At 31.8% G+C, this 20,370-nt stretch overlaps 2 protein-coding genes across 2 annotated transcripts; one reads left to right on the top strand and one right to left on the bottom strand.

Moving 5' to 3' along the window:
• Positions 1-15,312: 15,312 nt before the first annotated feature.
• Positions 15,313-15,480, bottom strand: B0T23DRAFT_324140 (uncharacterized protein; the record flags this gene model as incomplete). The annotated part of the gene is made up of 1 exon (XM_062835394.1): positions 15,313-15,480. One exon carries the CDS (start codon positions 15,478-15,480, stop codon positions 15,313-15,315), a length of 168 nt encoding a protein of 55 aa, XP_062688990.1.
• A 4,013-nt stretch (positions 15,481-19,493) lies between these two features.
• B0T23DRAFT_325195 (uncharacterized protein) lies at positions 19,494-19,709 on the top strand (the record flags this gene model as incomplete). Its single annotated transcript, XM_062835486.1, has 1 exon — positions 19,494-19,709. A coding segment is annotated over one exon (216 nt), but the record flags the coding sequence as incomplete, so codon positions are not given.
• Between the last annotated feature and the right edge of the window lie 661 nt (positions 19,710-20,370).

Raw genomic sequence — 20,370 nt, 5'->3', positions numbered from 1 at the left:
TTTAGGTGTATTTTACCCCTCCGAACTAAATATTTGATGCATCACACCATATACCGTCTCGGTACAAGAATCCGGTACGAGTCGCTGTTCATGTACGAGTCGCTGTCCCTGACTAGTGGCTCGCCCCCTAGTCAGATGGTCGGTTTTGAAGACCTGACGAGTACGTGTAGGAAACGGGAGGGTGCGGGGAGGCTTTCTCTTTATTATTCCTAATATTACGGCTACTTCTATTATTATGACCGCGACTATGGTTGTTACGGTTACCTCTATCCCAATTATCGGAGCTACTACCTCTATTATTATAACTACCTCCATCCCGGTTACTATAATTACTACTTCTATTAATACAACTACTACTTCTATTATTATAACCGCCGCTACAATTATCACAACCCCCTCTGTTATTATAATTACCTCTATTGAAACGGCTACTATATAAATTGTATCTAGGATTCTAATTACCAGAACCTAGACCAGTATTACAATACGCGCTACTACTACTGCTACTACTACTACTATAGTTACTACTCGGGGTTCTAAAAGTACCAGAGGGGTCAAAGCTCTACTCGGGTAATAGGCATCGCTATTTACTAATATTAAGATAAAGGATATTAGGGGGTGCGGGTAGTACTTCCGTAATAACGCTCCTATTAAGACGATCCATCTTAAGCGTCTTAGTTAATCTAACCTACTTAACTACAAACTCTAACAGTTTTTTAATAAATTATTTCCAGGCGACTTCCTTATACCGTTCGTTTAAAGGTAAAATTGAGAAGGTTAGCGTATAATTTTACAAATATTTTTATTCATTTCTTTCCCTCGGACTAAGTCGAACCAACCCTTACTTATAATACATTTAAATTTAATAACGTTTAATATTCGAAAGCCTATATCTTATAACTCCGTTTTGCTATAGTAAAATAAAAGAGCGGTCCGGTCGTCGAAAGTAGCCTCGTAGTTGATATACTTTATAATATAAAGATAAATCTAATCAGAGGTCCTTCTATTAATTTAACTTTCGATGTAGTCTAGGTAATACGTTTAATAGTTGGTATCATTATTAAAATTATCTTCTAAAAGGAATAAATTATTAGAAAAACTTCTTGTAGAAAAAGATATTACAATATAATTAAGAAAGTTAAACGTTTTTATACAATAGGTTTTAAACACATATTCTCGAAGGGCTTTAAAGCACTTAAAATAGGTATTAATTCTATTAATTGTATTAATAACGAGAGTACTAAAAATCGAATTATAATAGTACAAGAATGAAGCCTATCGAAGCTCTTAATTCAATTTGTTAATAGTAATAATGTTATCTTAGAATAGTTCAACACCCTATATACACTCAACGCCTCGCATTAGATTATTACTTTTTATTAATATTTGAAGCGTGCTTCAACTATGCAGAGGAGGTGGATGACTTTCACAGTCTGGGGGTTAAGGACCCACATCCACCGGAGCAGCCTATTAAAGGACGGTTCGTCTACAATCAGGTCTTCGTACAATAGTTTCCTATACTCTCATTAGCTTAATATATAGTACGACCCTACAATTGGTTAGGGCGTCTTACCCCGCTACTTTCTCATTGGTTAACTCGTAGATAGTGTTAATAATAGTTCGCGCAAGAATACACTGGGTCCTTCCGTTTCTGAAATCCTTCACCAAATCTCTCGATATCGCCTATTGATAAAATTAAGTATCGTTATCCTCTTTACTACAAGCAATGAAGCAATGAAGTAATTTAGAGCGATTGGGTGAGGACGGCTGTAGCCGTCCGAACGAGGAATGCAACGGCAAGAGATGTAGAAATCCACGCTTCAGTAATACAGCGGGCGTTGCTTGAACTAGGGATTCAGCATCGCACCGGTGTCTGAAAACTATTTTAATAGGATAAATATAATTGCTATTTACTACATCGAAATCTAGTCTAATAGGCACTCCTTCTTCCCGTAGCTTTTATAGGCTAATACAGCTAGGTTCGTAAAAGCATTCGGGGTAGGATTATTATAATAGTCTACTATCGTCCCTCTTTCCCTTTTTCTACTCACGAACGCTTAAACTAAGGGTTTCAACACCAACAGCAGCACCAAAGGGGGCACTAGAGCCAGAGGCGGCACCAGTACCTCTACTACTGGAAATAGAAGATGTAGGACCCGAACCAGGACCTCTACCGCCAGAACCAGCACCAGAAACAGCACTAGAAACAACACCAAAAACAGTACTAGAAACAGTACTAGAAATAGTACTAGAAATAGCACTAGACGCAGCACCGCTAGGGCGACGAGGAGGAATGCTAATATTACCGAATATATTATTATTATCATCCTTATTATCATTGTTATTAGCGTTAAAATCGTCGTACTTATTGTCGTTTTACTGGGGTAGTTATTAAAAAGCCTCTTCGAAGTTAAAACTAAAATAGGCATCGGATACGCTACGGCCAAATATAATAAACCTATTAATAATCAATACCATTTAATTAAATAAAGGGATAGGCGGTCCAAGACCTTTAACTTTTACGTATTATATTTAACGAAATTCTTCGGCTTTCTATTAGTATACTATTTGTACTTCACAAGCTTCCTCTACTTTATATACTTCCTCTACTTTACAAACCTCTTTTACCTTACGAGCCTCTTTAGCCTTTCGGGTCTTTTAATTAACTTACTTCAATATAGGACCCCTCTATATTAGAGAAAAATCGCTCGTATTAGTAAAGCTTCTACTACGAAGAAAGCGTTCTAAATCCTTCTAATTCGTATTAGGAATAGGAGTACCTATCAAGGTAGCCGGTTAGGGGGTCTAATTAAATGTGGCAAACAAGATTGAAAAAAACTATTACTATATATACTATATTTACTATTATACTTATTATTACATCTATTATTATATTATTCTTATAATAATGATAATCCTGTTCCCTGTACTATATAACTATAGTGCCTTATCAGCATAGGGTCCTTCTCCAGTTCTCTAGAGGGGAAAACCGCACGGCGTTAAGCGCCGTTGGATAAAAACCCCTAGCTACGTTTCGGCCGTAGATTTCTACGCCGCTCCTACTTTATTTATGATTATATGGTGTTTACCTACCGCTATAGCGAATTAATTTCGTCTCCCCTACCGCTATATCATCCCCATACTAGAATAATAAGGATAATAGGAATAGGACCGTTCCCTCGTCCAATTGTTCAAGTATTATTAATATTCCATTCCCTTCTTGAGAGTATCTTACAAATCCCTTATACTAATCCTCCTCCAATTCAATTACCAAACGGTATTCCCTTAATTTCCTTAACCTTAATACCTATAATAGGATCCTCTCGGCTTTAATTCCGTTATCCAAAAACCTTTGGAATTCCTCCTTTATTAGTAGCTAATTTTCGGGGCGCGATCGTAAAAGGGTATCCGTATTAAGGCAATTCAGGATAATATAAACGAAGGTCTCCTTTTCGAACCTATAAGTATAAATAGGTATCAGGACGCCTAGTATTTTCTTCTAGTAGAAGAAAGTTTAGAGATTAATAATCTTTATTTTGACCTAAATTAGGAGGGAGCTTTTTGTTTTACTTAATCTATATAATCAATTATTTTATTCCTTTAAGGTTAGATATTTTCCCCTTTTATTTTTCAAATTAACCACATATTATTAAATAGCCTCTCTATTAAATTTAAGGGTAAGGTCGGAGATAATAAACCTTTACTACCCACCTAATTTAATTATTACTATTATTAGGTAGTAGTTATAGTACAGTACTTATTTTCGATTTATTATATCTTCTAACTATTCCTCTCGGTCGGCGGCTATCGGTTCCGGGATTTATGATAATAGTAATAGGGTCCTTAATTCCGAGGAGAAACTAGTTACTATTACTAATAACTTCTGTATTAGTACCTACGCTTCGGCTTACCGAATTTTGATTATACTACTTTTTGATTTAACCATAAATAATTAACTTCCAGCCTATTGGGTTTAAATGTAATTAGTAATTTGAATTGAAATCCTCCGAATAAACCTAATCTGGTTTATCCCAGCGAACCTCTCTTGAAAAGTTCGGACCCTTTTATTAAAGTAGAGGTCGAGCGGCGGATAGAAGGTTTCTATCTCTAGGTTTCGTATTACCGTAGCTTTATACGCCCCGGCGATAATTCTCAAGCACTTAGTCTAGTATTTTACCAACCCAATTACTATCCCTCGCAATTTCCCGTAGACCTCGGTCGGCTGGTGGAATGCTGTATTTATTCCTATATTTACTATTATATTAACTATAATTGCGCCTAGACTCATTATTAAATTTCTTATTCAATTAACTATTAAGAACTTATAAATCTATTATTATATAACTAAGTAAAAGCTAGGGCGAAAAGACTTAAGGTAATTATAGTATTAGCGTCGAGTACCGAAAGGCAGGGCGATAGTTAGGCGGAATATAACCATAAAATAGGGCAGGCGAGAAATACCGAACCGGTATTAAATGCCGGGGTGCGAAAGGACTAGGCGAAAATAACTAGGAGGCAACCGGGTATCTAGGAAGAGGGTATCTAAGAATAGGAGGATATTTAGGAGTAGAAAAGTATTTAGGAAGAGGGTATCTAGGAACAGAAGTAGACGGATACTAAATATTAGGTATAGATATACTACTACCCTATTTACTACTATACTTTTATTAATATTAATAGGCAAATAATATTACATCCGTTACTAAACTAAAGTTGATACTAGAGTTAGTACTAGTACTAGTACGCTGGCTATCCTTTAAAGAATATCGGTAAATGCGGCCGACTTTATATATTTAATTATCCACTTGAAACTGCTACCCTTTTACTACCCTTTATACAGCGAAGTAATATTACAGTACTAAAGTAAGGTTAGAATATATATAACGAATAAAAAGGAAAAAGAATATAAATCAATTTACTAGATTTTAATATAAGACTGTTGTATATTAGAGGTACTTTGGCTAGTAAAAGAATATAATAAAGATTTAAGTAGTATAAGTTGAGGAAACGTATTAGTAGGTAAAGATAGTTGGTTACTAGTAATATTCGGTTTGTTATTATTATCATTAAGACCCTATATATCAAAACTAAGTCCTTTTACTTTAATTTGCGGGAGTAGGAGTAAAACAATTATTAGCCCTATTAATATCCTTAAGGGGGTGACCGTATAAGTGATTACTCTTAGGCTTTTTATTAGGCGTAGTTTATATATATATTAGTTAAAGAAATTCAAGGTAGTAGTGATAATACTTACGGCGATTATAATCGATTATCATTGTATAAATCTTATTACAGGGCAAGGCGATGCTGAACGTATGGGGTAGAATATAACTTGTATAATTGCACAAGGAAGAAGGGAAACTATGGAATCTGTGCGTGGCGGCTCATTCTATATAGGCGAGGATGAGCCGCATCCTTAATATACATAACCGGAGCCTCTAGGAGTGTGTGGCTAATCAGGGGCCCGTATAGGCCTAGCAACCGTTGTAGCGGTAGTAAGGTTAAACGGGTTAATTAATTAGAAAACGTATATTAACCGGCAATTATAACTATAGTAATACTACGACTAAATAATAATTCTAGGCTAGCCCTATAATATTACCCAGGGCTTAAAATACCCTCAGGCGCTAGAATACATGGAAGAAAAATCACTAATCCTCCTCCTCTAAAAACCCGAAGCTCTCTGTTACTAGGTTTATAACCTTTTTAAAGGTATCCGCTACTAGTATTGCGTATTGAAGCGACTATTTTATAATTAGTATTATTATTAGTAGTGCCAGTCTTATATTATTATGGATTTTATTTAGGGTACGGGCGGTACGTTTACGCCTCTTTTTTATAATAATTTACTATCCAGGGACGGGGGATTCCGGATAATTAGTATAAAATTTACGGAGGATATTAATATAGTATTCTAAATTATTAACCGGCTTCTAAATTAATACAAAAGGCTTACCTTAAACAATATAATATTCCTATTTACTATTTTTAGAATAATAAGTATTAATCCCCTCCAATGATTATTCAATAACATCCTCAACGTCGTTTATATATTTCATTACCCTCCTTCAATTAACCCTCCCTATAATACCCCTTCTTAATTCCCTTCCTCCTTCTTCCCTATTATAATTTCAATTAAAATAATTTCCTCCGACTATGATTACCCTAACCTAATCAATTTAACCTCTAACGTAAAAATCTCCTCCTTTAATTTATCCTTAGGCCCTATATTCCCAGCTTACTTGAAATTTACGGTTTTCGCTTATATCCTCTATAATATTCTTAACTTTATAATTCCTCTAAAGTAATACTACTTCTTTCTATATTTTTCTCAAATTTGTACTAACCCGACTAATACTATCTATAAAGTTCCTTACCTTTACTATACTTTAGACCTTACTATTTTCCCAAAGACCGGCGATAGGCCTACTTCTATTAACATTTTCTATATAATTATTATTAATAAGATGAGAGTTGCGATGGGGAAGAAGGAGGATGGGAGCTAGGAAGGGGCGCCGCGGGGAGGATTATATAGAAGAAGGAGAAGGCCCTTGCACCGTTGCAAATGGAGGTGGAGCCGCGGGGTAGGAAGTAAAGGGCTAGGGCGGAGGTGATCGTAAACGGGACAAGGAGGCGGGGAAGTAGAGTAACGGACGGGAAAATAGGATAGGGTAGCGGGGAGAAGGCGGAGGAAGGGGCGGTGGATATTAGGACGGAAGGACGGTAAAGGGAAGCGGCGCTCTAGATCTGGATCTTATTCCTATTATTCTTATTATTCTACTATTAGGATAATATAGCGGTAGGAGAGACGAAATTAATTCGCTATAGCGGTAGGTAAGAACTATTATAGCTATAAACAGAATAGAAGCGGCGTGAAATCTACAACCGAAATGTAGCTAGGGGTTTTCATCCGGCGGCGTTTAACGCCGTACGGTTTTCCCCTCCAGGGAACTGGAGAGGGACCCCATGCCAAAAAGGCACTATAGTCATATAGTATAGGGAACAAGATTATTATTATTATTATTAATAAGATTTGCTTCATTTCGGCGTCCGGTGAATTCTTTATCCTTTTTTTCTTTCTTCTTTCGCTATTATCTAACTTCTATATTTAGCTACCGGCTCCCAGAATACGACCTACGCCTATACCGCCAATAAATATATATCAAACGTCCCCGCCGATTTTTGTAATATCCGCAATACTATTTCAACGGTAGCTATTATTATATTATCAAGTGGCTAGCCTTAATTCAATCAAAAATTAAAGCCCTTCATTCGTATTACTAATAACTTTATTAGTATATATATATACGTTTAGAATAGGACGGTGTACCTACTAACTTCAGTAATCTTCCCCACGCCCCGTATTATATTATTACCAACCTCTAATAGAAGGGTTACTATAAATAGGTTATAAGGAATATCTATTATAATTGGACCCTTTCCCTCCTTAATAGTAGTACTATAAATCTAATCCGGATCGCTTTTAATTCTAACGGTAGTACTATTACTCTTATATATATTATATCCAATAATAACAATATGACTATTTTTATGTATATTATCTTCAGTACTAATAGTAATAATTCTATTCTTAGTAATCCTATAACCCGCAATACTTTCGGCCGCCCTATTATAAATAAGGATTAAGTTTAATAGTATTATAAAGTTACTACGAATTAAACCCGTATAATAACATTATTCGAATAGCTTTTTAAATCTAATTAAATATTTTATTAAATAATTATGATAATAATCTTATTCTCTATACTATATAATTATAAGTAAACCTCGGTGCACCCACCCTAAAACCTAGGCGCACCCAAAAACCAGGAAATGTAGGACCGTACAGCTAATAACACCTGATATTGTAAATCCCGTTTTTACTAACTAAATTTCATTTTTTTCAATACACGCAACATCCCCTCTAACTTGGTCATTTCCTTGCCCTTTTTTTCACACAGCCATTTACACCCCTTTTACATACCTATTTACACACTATGCACAGCATACAACATATAATTTAATACCTACCGCTATACTTACCATTAATATACGTAATTCTATTCAAATTAATTGCTATTAATTATTCATAAATAGTATTAATTAAATAGAGTAGTTGATTGCTAGTATTTTATATTTAACGTTATAAAAGTATTACGAAATTTAGGTAATTGGAGGAATTATATAGTTGAGTGACCCAGCTGGCAAATCTGACTAAGGTAGCAAATGTTGAAAACGAGTAAAAACACGGTTAAAATACGATAATTTCAATATCGGCTGCATTTTGGGTTTTTGGGTGCGCCTAGGTTTTGGGGTGGGTGCACCGAGGTTTACTCATAATTATAGTGTCTCATTGGCATGGGGTCCTTCTCTAGTTCCCTGGAGGGGAAAACCGTGCGGCGTTAAGCGCCGCCGGATGAAAACCCCAGCTATATTTCGGTCGTAAATTTCCACGCCGCTCTTACTTTACTTATAGCCATAACGGTTCTCACCTACTGCTATAGCAAATTAATTTCGTTTTTCCTACCATTATATTATTTTCATATTAGAATAATAAGAATAATAGGAATAGGACCCCGATTTAAAGCGCCGCCTTCCTTTACTATTTCTCCGTCTTAATATTTACTACTCCTTCCTCCGCCTCCTCCTCGCTTCCCTATCCTATCTTAACGTTTTTCTATCCATCTCTCTACTTCCCGATCTCTTTACCCCGTTTATAATTACCTCCGGCCTATCTTTTTACTTCTTACCCCGCAATTTTACTTTCATTTATAATAGTATAAGGACCCTTTCCTTCTTTTATATAATCTTCTTCGCAATACCCCTTCCTAATCCCCTTCCTCCTCCTTCCCTATTAGAACCTTATTTAAAATAGTTTCTTCTAATTATTATTACCCTAGTTCGATTAATTTACCGTCCGACGTAGAAGTATCCTCCCCTTATCTGTCCCCGGGCCCTATATTCCTAGCGTACTTAAAGCCCGCGGCCCTCGCCCGTATCCTTTATAGTCTTTTTAATTTTGTAGTTCTTTAAAACTAATACAATTTCCTCCCCTATCCTTCTAAATATATACTAACCCAACTAATACTATTTATAAAATTCCTTACCTTTACTATACTTTGGACCTAACTGCCCTTCCGAAGACCGGCGATAGGCCTGCCTCTACCAACGCCTTCCGTACGGTTGTCGTTAGTAAGGTTTGCCTTGTCTCAGCGCCCGGTAGGTTCCTTATCCTCCTATTCTTCCTTCTCTCGCCGTCATCTAACGCATCTTAGCTGCCGGCTCCCAGAACGCGACCTGTGTTTTATTAAATAGTATCTTAATTTCTATTTCAATTATAATTTAAATAACACCCGTGATTAATACAATCATTCCCTTCTTATTCCCTCGTTTAATTATTCTAATATTATTAATATTTATTCTTTTCTTAAAGATATTTCGCCAATTCCTTATACTACTCCTCTTTTAATTCGATTATTAAACGGTATTCCTTTGACCTCCCTAACCTTAATACTTATAATAAGATCCTCTCGGCTTTAACTCCGTTGTCTAAATATTTTTAGAGTTCTTCCTTCATTAATAGCCAATTTTTAGGGTCCAATTAAAAAAGGATATTCGTATTAAAGCAAGTTAGAATAATATAGACGAAGGTCTCCTTTGTAAACTTATATATATAGATAAGTATTTGAATATTTACTGTTTTCTTCTAATAGAGGAAAGCCCGGAGGCCGATAACCTCTATCCTAATTTAGATCAGGAGGGAGCTCTTCGCTTTAATTAATAAATATAATTTATTTTCTTCTTCTTCTAATATTCATTATTCTCCCTTCTTCCTTTTCGTACCGACTATATATTATTAAATAGCCTTTCTGCTAAATTTAAGGGTAAGGTCGGCGATAATAAATCTATATTACCGACCTAATTTAGTTATTATTATTACTAAGTAGTAATTATAGTATAATACTTGTTTTAATTTGTTATATCCTCTAACTATTCCTTTCGGTTGGCGGTTATTAATTCCGAGACTTATGATAATAATAATAGGGTCCCTAATTCTAAAAGGGGGATTAATTACTATCACTAATGATTTTCTATGAATATTTACGCTTTAACTTACCGAATATAAACTATACTATTTTCTAATTTATTAATAGGGAGCCGACTTCTAGTCTATTAGGCCTAAATATAATTAATAACCTAAATTACTATCCCTTGAACGAACCTTACTTAATCCGTTCTAACGAGCCTCTCTTTGAAAATTCGGACCCTTTTATTAAAATAAAAGTTGAGCGGCGGATAGAAGGTTTTTATTTTTAATCTTTATACTGGAGTAATCTTATATACCCTAATAATAATTCTTAAGTACTTAGTCTAGTATTTTACCAACCTAATTACTATCGTTCGTAATTTCCTATAGACTTTAATTAATTAATAGAATATTGAAACTCTATATACATTAATATTACAAATATATTTAATATATATATCCCTTACCCGAATAAAAGAGTAACTCTATATTCTCACTACTAATTTCATAAATATATTTGTCTAGGTTTTTATTTTCTATTATATTACTTTTATATAAACCCAGTAATTAAGTTTACGGTCTAGCTAAACCCTTCAACATTTTATTAATTTTATCGATTAAAATACTATATTCCCGAATTAGAGAGTTTCCGTCCTTAGTACCCTCATCCATATAAAATATGTTACCTCCGTTTTACTCGCTTCAAACTCTATACCTTTTACTCTTACTTATTTTAAATATATCTCCTATACTATTTATAAAGTCCGGTAATTCTTTTCTATAGTATATACAATTATAATAATATTTATATTATTCATAAAGTTAATACTAATTATATTTAGGATTATATTTAATTTTCAGTATAGTAAGGTAACAAAGAGAATAAATATAATAAGAGAGAGGGGGGAGCCTTGAAATATACTTACAATAATAATATAAGAATAGGATATTTTATTATTGAAGAAGAAGGAACCTCTTCTACAAGCGATAAAATTAGTTACTTCTTTAATAATTTATATCAGGAATTGTATTTCCTATAGGATATATAAAAACTACTTATAATTAATTTTATTAAATACCCCCTTTAAATCGAATAATATAAGGGATATTACGGCCTTAAATTTCTAGGTTATATATACTACGTTAGTAATTATTTAAATTATAAATTTTATTAAATAGTTTACCTAATGACCTATTTAGCCCTCCAATAACAGATTGAACTTTTTAGCTATTTATATAAATCTTTTAATCATAAATATTTGAAAGATTTTTCCTATATTATTAAATAGTAATATAGGTCTCTATATACTTATTAGCTTTTGTTGGGCGGCGCTTTTTTTTAGGTTTTTTAAGGATAATTACTTTTATATCCCTAAATTATTATAGGAAATACCTAAATCGGAGGCTAGCGGATACTAAGTATATTATAATTCATTACAATAGTTATTTATATCTTTTTAAAATTTCATTTAAATATTCATTAACCCCGGAGACTTTATTAAATATTATTTAAAAAAATAGATTCTAAATATCCTCCTTAGTAGTTAGTTGGTTAATAATTAGTAGGTTAATATTATTGAATATTTTAAATTTAATTTAGTAAATAATCCGTAAGGATATTTACCTTTAGGAAAAAATAGTCAGTAACAATTTTGGCCTTACTATTATAGTTTCCGATTTTTATTACCCCTTTGTGAATTTGAAGGGCTAATAATCTAGGCGGATTTATTAATTTGTAATTTTAGGTCCGGGCCTACTTCTTAAATAGCTAGAGTCGATTTAAATTCTTCGAAGCCTTTATAATACTCTTATACTATATAGCCTATTGTATTTTCGCTGTTATCTTCCTTTTTTCTATTATAATTTCGATAAAACCTTTCTGATTTGATATTATTTAATATCCGAATTATATTTAATATATCCGCCGCACTTCCTTTATAACCATTTTATATTCTAATGTTTATTAATTTACCTTTTTTCCTCGACCTTTCTTCCGGTATAGGATGAATTTCTCCGTAATATTTATAAATTTTCTATTGAATTTGCGAAAAGCGAGCTTAATATTTTCTATTATATTAATTCTTTCTAGGATTGAAATCCGTTTTCCTATTGCTTCTTTTACTTTTACTATATTTATAAATTCCAATTAAATCTTTTTTCTTTTTCTACCTTTCTGTTCCTCTTTCCTGGTTAAATTTAAACTTCCTAAAAGCAATAGTCTAAATTAATTTATTTATACCGCTATACTCTTTAATATTTAATTTTAACCCTAAGTAATAATTATATAGAATCAATTATTCTATTCCTCTTTTTTTATATTATATTTTCAAATTTGATTATTTCGCTACGGGGGGTAAATAGATTAAATTATTGATATTATACCTACGTAAGGAGGCGAGTAGCCTTTAAATTAATTTTATTCTTTAAATTCTAATCAGGATAATAGAAGTTAAAATCCCTAATTATAATTTATCTTCTCGCTAAAGGCTCAATTTTGAATAATTTGAGAAATAGCGACCCTTATTAATATTTTAATATTCATTATAGTAAAATAGAAGAGTAAATGAAATAAATAATTATTAGGTCCCTCAAATTCTTAAATATTATAATAGGCTGATTCTTCCCGGATTAAAAATTTCAATTTTTTAAATCCTACTTTTGTTTATATATATTATTACCCTTCCCCCTTCTAAGTAATCGACCCTAAAATACCTCCCGCTTTTGAAATAATAAATGTTTCTATTGAAACTTTTACGGGCTTCTAATTTATTATAATATTATAAATCTCCTTTTATTTAAATAAAAGTTTCCTTTTTATATACGATTTCCCTACGTTCTGATAGAGTATTTTTAATTAAATTGTTAATTACCTTAAAATAGGATTCCTTCTAGTTTTATAGCGGGGGGTAAGGGTATTACTTCCTTAGGGGGGGTTGTAACTATATAGGTACTTCATTATTATATATTCGGATCCTCCCTATATTTTACGAATATAAATAATAAATATTAATTAGATTTTATATAATTAGGGGTTTCAGTTAGGAACTTTAATTAATAACCTTCTTTAACCGTCCTTCCCTTATACCTTCTACAAATTGTTTCTCTAAGGTAGTAATAGTACGGGAATTGGAAGGGGCGTTTGATAGAATGCCTTTATTTATGATTTCCATTATCGGCTTTAATATTTTCCTAATAGGGTTTTTACGGGGGGCGAACGCCCGCAGCCCTTCGGCGTACGTAAAAAATATTTTCATAATAATCTTCTGAAGAATAGGGTATTCTTTACGATTATACACAGAATAATCCTTCTTTCTATAGAGTTTATAATAAACAAGTAACCTATTTTTACTAGAAGGGTAATTCTCCTTATTAAAATCTCCTTTATATTTAATTTTGTTATATTAAGTGTAAATATCCTCCTAGTAATAGAATTTCGTTATATATCCGATTCCCTAATATTTGTAGTATTATTAAACGTTATTCGAAATTTAAAATAGTTTATATAAATATACGCTACTATCCTAAAGGAAGAAATTATTTTAGAGGAAAATACTACTAATATAGTAGCAATTTCTATTAGAGGTAGGCTTCTATTTTCCCCGTCCCTTTTCTTCTATAATTAAATTATAGTAATAATTACCTCCTTATTCCTTTCCTTTCCTATATTCGATAGGGTTTCCATTGTAGAATAATTATTAATACTAATTTAAAGTATACTTTAGATTAAGACTCCTATAATACTTATAGTAATACGAGTACCCGGACTAAAGATTTCTTTAACCTATATTTAATTTTACCAATATTGATTATACGTAGATTCATTGAATATAATAATGTAATGTCCTATTATTGATATTCTAATAACTATACGGATTCTTAAAATAGTTTTTTTCTTTTTTGAATTTATAATATTGGGGTTATCTTCGTATCTTTATTCGAATAATTTATAAGTTTAACGGCGATCGTCGCTCCCGTAATTATAAATTACCTCTCGAAATTAAAGGGAATAAACCTTTTAATAATAATAGTAAATAATTATTAAAAGGTAGTATCGATTTTATTTGGGACAATTTTTACTATAATATCAATTTAACGCTTCGGTACCTCCTAAACGCTCTTTTCAATCTTCTTTAGAATATCCTTCTTTAAATCATTAAAATCCTTTTTAGTAATAAACTAGTCGGTTCCAACTTTACTGACTTCGGGTCGCAAGGAGCTATTTTCTCTAATACGTACCATTGTAAATTCGAAAAGTAATTTTCGAATTTAATATTAATTTTCGGTCGAAATAGTATTATAATCCGTAGATTTATTCGTTTGAACAATACATATCTTATTATATTTTATTATTTTCTCACGTTTTTTCCGAAGTCTTTACAATAAATACGACTTCGGGGTCGTTATATACTAAGATTTCCGTAAGCGGGTTGTAGATACTATTTTCAAACCTATAAGCACCGCTATTAATAGTTATTAGTAATGATAATACAATACTATCGCTATACCCATTGTAAAATATTATAAAGGATATAAACGACCCTCTTAAGTCGATTACCGTTATTAATTTTCGTTTTAGAGTACTCCTCGACTAGAAATTGGCGTTTCCGGTTTCGGCGTCGTTTTTAATTAGATTAGATAAATTACTAATTATTATCATTTATAATATAATCGCCTATAATTGGGTTCTAGTTTGTGATTGGTCGAATAATATAATAAATAGGGTAAATAAATTGGTTAATAATAATAATCTTGTTCCCTATACTATATAACTATAGTGCTTTATTAATATAGGGTCCTTCTCTAATTCTCTGGAGGGGAAAACCGTACGGCGTTAAGCGCCGCCGGATGAAACCCCCCCAGTTAGGTTTCGGCTATAGGTTTCTACACCGCTCCTACTTTATTTATAATCATAATAATTCTTACCTATTATTATAGTAAATGAATTTCGTTTCTCCTATTACTATATTATCCTAATATTAAAATAAAAAAGAAAATAGGAATAGAATTTAAATTTGAAGCGTTGCCTTCCTTCGCCGTTTCTCTATTTTAATATTTACTACTCCTTCCCCCGCCCTCTCTCTACTTCCTTATCCTATTTTCCTATTCGCCTTCCTACTTCTCCGCTTCCTCACCTTATTTATAATTACTTCCGCCCCGTCCTTTTACTTCCTACCCTACAATTCCACTTCTATTTATAATAATGGAAGGACTTTTTCCTTTTTCTATATAATCCTCCCAATAATACCCCTTCCTAATTCCCTTCTTCTTCCTTCCCTATTATAACCTTATTTATAATGAGTAGCCCTCCGCACACCCACCCCATTCCCTACATACACCCAAAAACCCAAAATAGTGGGCCCAGACAGCCGATGACACCTGATATTGTAAATCCCGTTTTTACCCGCTAAATTTCGTCTTTTCAATGTACGTAACATCCCCTCTAACTTAGTCATTTCTTTCGCGCTCTTTTATACTGTTAATTACACCTATTTTACACGGCTAATTATCGTACATCGCAATACAACTATACAATACCCTTAACGTATATAATCTTACTTAAATTAATCGCCTTTAATTGTCTATAAATAATATTAATTACGCATATATACTAATAATTGATGAATACCGTTTCTAATTTCCTAGAATGCTCCTTCCTCGATGCAACCTTGCTATTATTGCGACTCGACCTTCTCGTTGTTTACTTTTGTAAGTAATTATACTTCTTTCGATAGTAATGCTAAGTAGATTGTCCCTTCTAAGAATAGCGCTTTTATTTTACTACCTAGCGACTTAAACTCTATAATAGTTAAAGTTATTAAAATATATTATTAGTATAGATTTAGGGTATTTATACTTTGGACCGATTATTTTAAAAAGGGATTATATACTAGCGAATTCTACTGCAAAGTCTTTCGATACGACCACGCCGAACCTATACCCAATACAAACGCTAACCCTTATAAAAAACGATGTATAACTACTTAAAAGATCGCCGATAAATATCCCTTCTATATTATAATATAATATTTAAAGAAGAACGATTATAAATATAGTATCCGGGTACTCGATCGTACACACAAAGGCCACCCTCTATCGCGAAACTTATTAAACTACTTAATCTACAAATAATAGTCTTTAAATACCCATAATTATAAAGATATTACGAATGTTCTTCGCTAACGGGAATTAACTATACGTACTATATATATAATAATTAAAGAGCGATACCCTAAGCTATTACTTATATATAAAGATTTTAAAAATATATAATAAAAGATATACTGATAATATGATAGGGGTTATATTAATATATAGGCATTCGTAGGTAATTTCAAGAATGATAAACTTATTATATTCTAGTACTACCTCTTTAATTACTATAAAAATAACGAAGGTTAATAAGAAGAGGAATTTAGTATACTATGGTATAGTTTCTAATATTTAAGGAAGTAAAAGAAGATATAGAAGTGATATTTATATATTTTACTATTTAATGCTATGTATAAAACGAATTGTTACTATATACTAATCATATAAAGCATTACAATTACCCTTAAAAAATTATTTATATTAGTCTTTTAAATAGTTATTAATAATAAGAAGGACGAAGGATTTAGTTAGCTTATTGATTATATTAGGAAGGCGATAGAGGAGTTATTAATCCTTAAGCCGTTAATTATTATTATTAATGGTGATAGTTAATTTATTAGAGTTATTGATTGAATCTTCCTAACCGTTTAATATTAATATTATATATAGTATATTAATTATAATGTAGTTAAGTACCTTAAGGATAATTAATAATATATAGAATTTGATAATAAGTAAAATAGAAATAATAGGGAGGGTAATTAGGAGTCTAAAGAGGAGGAGGATAGTAGTAATAAATCTAATAATTCAACCTTATATGTACAATAGTTATATCGAGAGCTAATCAATTAGTGTAATTATAATGACCTTAATTGACTATACTGTATATATTAAAAGGTTAAAATAATTATTAGAATATAGGTTAAGTTTGGTCCGCTTCCTAATAAGGTCGTTAATACGAGAGTAGGGTTCTTTTATGTATAGTAATATATAATTTACGCCCTATTAATAGTAGAGTTTATAAGCGCTTTATTATTTTTATATTGTTAATTTAGGAATGCCTAAGAAGCTATTATTAATTAAATTACAAATAATTTACTCCTTTGTAAGATTAAGTAGGTTGGTTGCTATATTAGGTATTATTTTAATTGTAGGTAGTGGACTATATTGCTGAGTAAATTTAATAATAGTTCTTTAAAGTTATATAGGTTATTTATTCGTAGTAGTCTAATTAATCTTTATTGAGCTAGCAATTAATATATAATACGCTATTATATTTATTTTAAGGAGGTTGTTACTAAGTTATTGTCTTGTATGTGTATAGATTGGATTGGGTACCTATGGGTAGGCAATATTCCTCTTAATATTATATTGTAGGTATATAAATTATTTATACGTTAATATAACTAATTAAAAGCTACCGTCCTTACTATAAATCATCCCGGTATACCTTTTAAATTATATATTAAGTAATTTAGAGTGTAATATAGTCTTCTTTATACCTATAAATTAATAGTAAAGAGGGAAGTTGGTAGAAGGGTTTTAATTATAAAGGATAATTACTATCTATTCTAGTATTTAGTTTAATAATAGGTAAAATTACTATTATTCTTCCTCTGGGCTACCCTTATACTAATTATTATATTAAGATACGGTAGATAGATCTCTATATCTTTAGTAAGCCGCTAAGGGTATACCCAAAGGTCGCCCTCCTAAATAGGGTAATCTATTTAGAAATAAAGCTATTCTACTAAGTACTTTATTAATTAGAGTAGCCCAAAATAAAAAAGTTAGTAAAAAGGTAGCGGCACCCTATAGTAAATTAAAAAATAGTTAACCTATACGAATATTAATATAGTGTAATTATTCCTAATATAAGGCGGGGCCTAGTATCGAGCAATTTAATATTTAAGACGAAGTACGTAGCTGTATTAAGGTTGCTAACGATAATAATAGTAATAATGAGTTAGGGAGGTATTGGGTAGCGAGAGTGCGAGAGTAGAGAACAAAAGAGTAGGGAGTTATTGAGGTATTATTAACTTCCTCGTCTAACGAAGTCTCTAAATTATTTAAATTATTAAATATTAATATTTAGTAATAGAGTACCATTGAGTCTAATCGTATGTAATTAGTATTGATTGAATAGAGCGTTTTATTACCATTAATTTGCTATAAATACTATAAGGATACTACTAGATTTGAAATAACTAGGTGTCCCAAAAATCTGACTAAGGTCCCAGACATACAAAACGAGTAAAATTACATATAAAACACGGTTATCTATATGCCAGCTGCCTTGGGGGTTTTTGGGTGTATGTAGGGAATGGGGTGGGTGTGCGGAGGGTTACTCTTTAAAATAGTTTCCTCTAACTATTATTACCCTAATCTAATCAATTCAATTTCTAATATAGAAATTTCCTCCCCTAATCTATCCCCGGGCTCTACAGCCCCAGCGTATTCAAAGTCCGTAGCTCTCCTTTATATCCTGTTGGTGGGTCTCTGGCATTCACTGAGCACAGCATTCACTGGGCCCAGACCCCACTCTGTGCCTTGCCCAGACCGCACCATATCTAGCCTTCCAGACTTTGCCAGTCTCCCTCTTTCTCCTCTATAACACTCAATCAATCGTATCTAACCGCTTAATCTCGTTAGTGATCCTACAGGTTATAAGCCCTCTCTAACCCTCCCTATGATTGTATTTAGACAAGCGATAAGCGTATCTTCAAAGCGCATTGTCGGCTTTAATTGCCAATTTCAATAAGGCGTTACAATACCGGGTTAAAAAAAGCAACTGCAACCTTTATTAATTTAACGACTCGCCCGCTCGCCCACAAGCTAGCTTCGCCATATAAAGATTCTCACTAATACTTATTATTTAGCGACCCCTCCATTAAATCAATTATCGATTCACCTATCGAACTAGTTATCGGTTCTATCAAATCTATTATCGAATTAAGTAATTCTATTATTAAATCAATCGGTAGTTAGTCTAGCGACTCTCACCCCTCTTTTCTTTTAAATACGTAATTTTAATTTAATAATCGTTAATATATTGAACCCTCCTATACTAATTATAATTACTAATTTATTGCTAGTTCCCCTTCTCGGTAATTAGAATATCGCCGACTAGTATTAAGGATTTATAGCCGAATTTAACTACTTTTAACTTGCTAAATATGTTTTCGAAACAATTCTAAAATCTAATAAGGTAATGGATCCTAAGAAATATAATATTTAATAGATTAGATGTGCTAATGCTAATAAAATTCTCCTCTCTACTTTTAAGACCCCCGCCGTTATTACGATTTTGACTGTTAATAAATAGGATAGAATTAATAGAGACCTTAAAGTTATGTATAATTTTATTTAATTTTATATTGCTTATATTACTAATAAAGCTCGTAATAAAGTCTTCGCCGAATATTTAACTATTAAACACACTAATTTTAATACTATAGCTTCTTTTTTTACTTATTATATTTTATTCTGTAAGCGTATTAAAAATACTAAATTCAAAATTAATAAGGATTTTAAAATTACCTTTCTTTACAATACTGTAAAAATTACTTACCTTATTAATACCAAATACTAAGTAACCGCTTTGGAGGTTAATGAATTAGATATTAATACTTTCTTAGCCAAACTCGGCAATATTAGTAATGTTGAATCCCGTACTAGCATTAATGTTAATATCTAGAAATCAACTAATAATAATACTAATAAGAATAATAACAATAATAATAGTAGTTCAATTGATAAGAAGAAGGATAATAAGAAGATCGATCATATTAGTTATAATAAGAAGATTTACCCTACTTAGAAATATATTTTTTATAGTCATTACATTAGCAAGAAGGCAGATATTTATTAGGTCTACTACTTTAAGAAGGTACCTAATACTTAGAAGCCTAAGAAGGATATATTGGCTAAGAAGGTAACTAACGCTAGTACTAATACCCTCGCTAATAATGCTTCAATTAATCTCACCACTCCCGCTACCACTATTAACTCTACCTTATTATATAAAGGCAGAATATTTATAGGCTTAACCAGCTTAAACGGTAGTAATATAGATTTTTGTTAGAGTCTTTAACTAATACTATTAAGCGTATTAATAGTACTTAGAATAGTAATTAATTAATCGATTGTTAATTTTAATTTTAATATACCTATAATGATCCCGTTAAAAACTAATAGGCTCTAAAGTAATATTTATAACCGGACAATATTTGTAATTTAATTATTTATAATTC

Source organism: Neurospora hispaniola (genome assembly GCF_033458365.1).
Source record: "Neurospora hispaniola strain FGSC 10403 chromosome Unknown B0T23scaffold_8, whole genome shotgun sequence".
NCBI classification, from domain to species: Eukaryota; Fungi; Ascomycota; class Sordariomycetes; order Sordariales; family Sordariaceae; genus Neurospora; species Neurospora hispaniola.
The sequence above is the reverse complement of the archived record's forward strand: the minus strand, read 5'-3'. Positions and strand labels throughout refer to the sequence as shown.